The sequence below is a fragment of the Myotis davidii genome, unplaced genomic scaffold (assembly GCF_000327345.1).
Source record: "Myotis davidii unplaced genomic scaffold, ASM32734v1 scaffold223, whole genome shotgun sequence".
NCBI classification, from domain to species: domain Eukaryota; kingdom Metazoa; phylum Chordata; class Mammalia; order Chiroptera; family Vespertilionidae; genus Myotis; species Myotis davidii.
In genome coordinates this window covers 3069823-3074054 of record NW_006294609.1, presented here as the reverse complement: position 1 = coordinate 3074054, position 4232 = coordinate 3069823, and the positions used below count along the sequence as shown (strand labels likewise).

At 49.1% G+C, this 4232-nt stretch overlaps 1 protein-coding gene across 1 annotated transcript in view; it reads right to left on the bottom strand.

Moving 5' to 3' along the window:
* Positions 1–4232, bottom strand: part of MORN3 (MORN repeat containing 3) — a 9226-nt gene that overhangs the window by 2700 nt on the left and 2294 nt on the right. The window contains exons 3-4 of the mRNA XM_006768901.2: positions 1694–1851; positions 45–204 (exon numbers count right to left, since the gene is read on the bottom strand). Of these exons, the coding sequence (XP_006768964.1) occupies positions 45–204; positions 1694–1851 (318 nt within the window). The remainder of the gene's footprint in view (positions 1–44; positions 205–1693; positions 1852–4232) is intronic.

Sequence of the window (4232 nt, the reverse complement as noted above, 5' to 3'; positions counted from 1 at the left end):
CGTGGCCAGCAGGCCGGCGGGGCGGGGCGGGGCGGGGCACTCACTCAGGCGCAGCATGCCCTCCCCGTCCGGCTTGTCGTTCCACCATTGGCCCTCGAAGATGTCACCGTTGCTGTAGTACATGCGGCCCCACCCGCTGCGCTGGTCGCTACACCACTCACCTTCGTAATACTCATTCGGTCCGAAAAACTGGATCCCATAGCCCTGAAAGCACGGAGGTGAAGGTGTCCCTGTTCACGACGCCCCCCCACCATCCTCCCTGGCACCCGAACCACGCACCAGGGCTGAGCTTCCTTCCTCGCTGAGCCCCACATCCTGTATTGAAAAATCTCTCCAGGCTGTCCATTTCCCTCTGTCCCTCTGCTACCGCCTTTATGCAACCCACGGTCCTTTCTCCCCTCCTCACTCTCCCCTACCTCCACTCTCCCGTTCTCCCTGCCCTCGTGCATCCAGCATCCAGCAACTAGAAGGATCTTTACATCTCCCATCTGATTATCTTTGCCCAACTCTGACTTGACCCTATTAAAAGTCACAGATGCCTCTGAGCATCAGATCAAAGCTATGGATTTTCCTCCCAGGTAAAATGGCTATCAACACCATACTTAGCACTCAGTCACAGAATCGTGGACATCTAAGGGGGCTGGGTCAAGCCTCCCTCCACATGCCCATTCCCACAGCAAGGCCCACACCTCCCTCCCTCCCCTTACTCCCACCCCTGTGGGCACACACACCTTCTGACATATCCTTCCTTTGGTTACTTCTGCCTCCTTTGCTACTTCCCCTTCTCCTTTATTTTTCCCTGGTTAACTATTTGCTTTTTTTTTTTTTTTTGGTGTCAACTCCTACAGGAAGCCTCCTGTGAATGCTCAATGATGTTCCTCTGGACTCCTTGTGCAAAGCTCTGTCCTAACACTTCTCTTATCACCAGCCAATAAACAATTAGAAAGCAGAGACCATGAAATCCTGGGCTCTATCGCTTGCCAGCAGGCTGACCCCAGCAAGGCACTTCACCTCTGAGCTTGTTTCCTCATCTGTAAAATGGGGCTGATGATGATGATGATGATGATGATGATGTGAGAGTTAGCTCAAGTACCATATCATTTGCCAGGCTTGCAATAGCAGTTGTTCAATAGCAATAATATATTTGTATCTGTTCCCATGGCCTATGGTGAGGATATTGATGTTTATGGGTGAGAACGTGCCTCTGGCTGGCTTCTACCCCTGGGACGTGGGACCTTCCTTTCTTGTCAGATGACTAAGGGTGTGACCTCAGCTTTCTTGCTCCCACTCTTCCTACCCTCCTCTTATCCTGGCCCACCAAAGGGGGATTCTCAGAAAGGGCCGTCCAGGGAGAAGAAAGCCAGGAAATGAATGGGGGAGAAGAAGGAGGAGACTTCTCCCCCACCCACCAGCCCATAGCCTGGCTGGCTTCTTGTAGCCACCGGGTTTCACAGGCTCCTCCCTGGGTCTCTCCTCCGCCTTCCTGTTTCCTGGGTTTTGTTCTGAGAAGCCTTAAGGGTCTCCCCACCCCTTCCTTCTCCTACCCACACAGAAACCCTTTTCCTCCTCAAATCCATCCCCCCACCTTTTCTCCCAGGCCTCTCTGGCTCCTCCCCCTACACACACACACACACACACACACAGTATGCTTTCAGCCTGGCCCACATCTCAGGGCATGATGGGAACCACTCACCGATTTCTTATCGCCTTTCCACCAGCCCGAATATACTCTCCGGTACTTTCCTTTCTCTTGGTCAGGAAGGCTGAGGGTGCCATAGCCATCTCGCTTCCCAAACTTCCAGTCCCCCTCATAGATGGCCCCTTTCTTCTTCCAGATCTGTGTTCCTTTTCCTGATGACATACAGATGGGCCAACACTGCAGACGTGGCCATCATGGGGCTGGAGGGCAGTTGCTGGGTCTGCCTGGGCCTCAGGGGCCCCTAGACTCGGTGATTCTGGGGGACTGGGACAGGGTCTGGGCATCGTCTCTATCCCAGTGGTTGACAAACTCATTAGTCAACAGAGCCAAATATCAACAGTACAACGATTGAAATTTCTTTTGAGAGCCAAATTTTTTAAACTTAAACTATATAAGTAGGTACATTGTTATTAACTTAATTAGGGTACTCCTAAGCTGGCCTTTGCTAAAATAATAATAAAGCCACCAACACAAAATAATTACAATTCTTAAAATGACAAAAATACCTGTAGGATTTGCAGCTGGTTGGAAAAATACAGGTAATTTTATGCTTCGAGTAGGTACTTTTGTCACCCGCGCGCGGTTTGCCACGTGGCCATCATGGGGCTGGAGGGCAGTTGCTGAGTCTGCCTGGGCCTCAGGGGCCCCTAGATTTGGTGATTCTGGGGGACTGGGACAGGATCTGGGCATCGTCTCTATCCCAGTGGTCGGCAAACTCATTAGTCAACAGAGCCAAATATCAACAGTACAACGATTGAAATTTCTTTTGAGAGCCAAATTTTTTAAACTTAAACTATATAAGTAGGTACATTGTTATTAACTTAATTAGGGTACTCCTAAGCTGGCCTTTGCTAAAATAATAATAAAGCCACCAACACAAAATAATTACAATTCTTAAAATGACAAAAATACCTGTAGGATTTGCAGCTGGTTGGAAAAATACAGGTAATTTTATGCTTCGAGTAGGTACTTTTGTCACCCGCGCGCGGTTTGCCGACGCGACTAGCAGTAACCACTGCACATGAGACTGCTGACTGACTGGCTCACTCAACTCGTGCATGAATCGCGCGCCTCCCCCGCTGGGTATCCCGAGGCCCGCCTGCCCCCCATCTCCTGTAGGCCGACCGACCGACCGACCGACCGACACCCCCCACTTCTAACGCCACTTCTTCAAAATAGACTCGCCCCGGCCGAAAACCGACTTCTGCGCATGGGCCACGAAGTTTAAATCACACTGTACGGGCGCCCACACCTGGTATTTTGTGGAAGAGCCACACTCAAGGGGCCAAAGAGCCGCATGTGTCTCTCGAGCCACAGTTTGCCGACCACTGCTCTAGATCACCAGCGCTCAGAAAACTCCCCAGAAAGTTCCATTTCTTTAAACGGTGTTTCCCCAGTCCTTTGCCTTGAAGCCAGATTGACAGCAAACAAACCCCAAGTAACAACTGGCGCCTCCAGGATTTCAGTTTCATCTCTTCAATAATACAGAATGGAGAAGTCAGCTGCCAGGGTTTTGTGAACAAAAAGGGGCTACCTTGGCAAGCCTGGCAAGCTCCCCAACATGCTTCATTGCCCACATACCTCTGTAAATTATGTATGTGAAATATTAACTATTCTGTAACCACCAATGTAAAAAACAGAGTATATATCTCTCTATTTTACTTTTGCCTTGCTTTGTCCTTAATCTGCCACCAATGGATTTCGTGTGCCCACCTTACGTCTTCTCTTTTGATTCTAACATCCTATATAATAAAAGGGTAATATGCAAATTGACCCTAACAGCAGAACGACTGGGAATGACTGGTTACTATGACACACACTGACCACCAGGGGGCAAATGCTCAATGCAGGGGGAGCTCTGCTCAGTCACAAGCCAGGCTGATGGCTGCCAGCACAGCGGTGGTGGTGGGAGCCTCTCCTGTTTCCTCAGCAGTGCTAAGGATGTCTGACTGCATCTTAGGCCTGCTCCCCGCTGGCAAGTGCACATCCCCTGAGCAGTTTCAATCATTAAAAAAAAAAAATCATAACTGAGTAAGTTATGTTGGAAAGTCACGTCGTAAGGTGTATGTGATAGATAATTCTCTACCTTGAACAAGCCCTGTCCATTGTTTTTGTGCATCTAGAAAAGCATATTTAAAATATCAAAATGCTCTTCAGAACCTGGTATGGGGTAAGATAACTCCAACATGCTTCATTGCCCACATACCTCTGTAAACTAAGTATGTGAAATATTAACTATCCTGTAACCACCCATGGAAAAAACAGAGTATGTATCTCTCTATTTTACTTTTTATCCAATTCTAGAGATTTCCCTGCTTTGCTTTGTCCTTAATCTGCCACCCGTGGACTTCATGTGCCCGCCTTAGGTCTTCTCTTTTGATTCTAACATCCTATATAATAAAAGCCTAATATGCAAATCAACTGAACAGTGGAATGACCAGTCGCTATGATGCATACTGACCACCAGGGGGCAGATGCTCAACACAGGAGCTGCCCCCAGCCTGCAGGCCCCAGGCCAGCCAAGGTGGGTGCC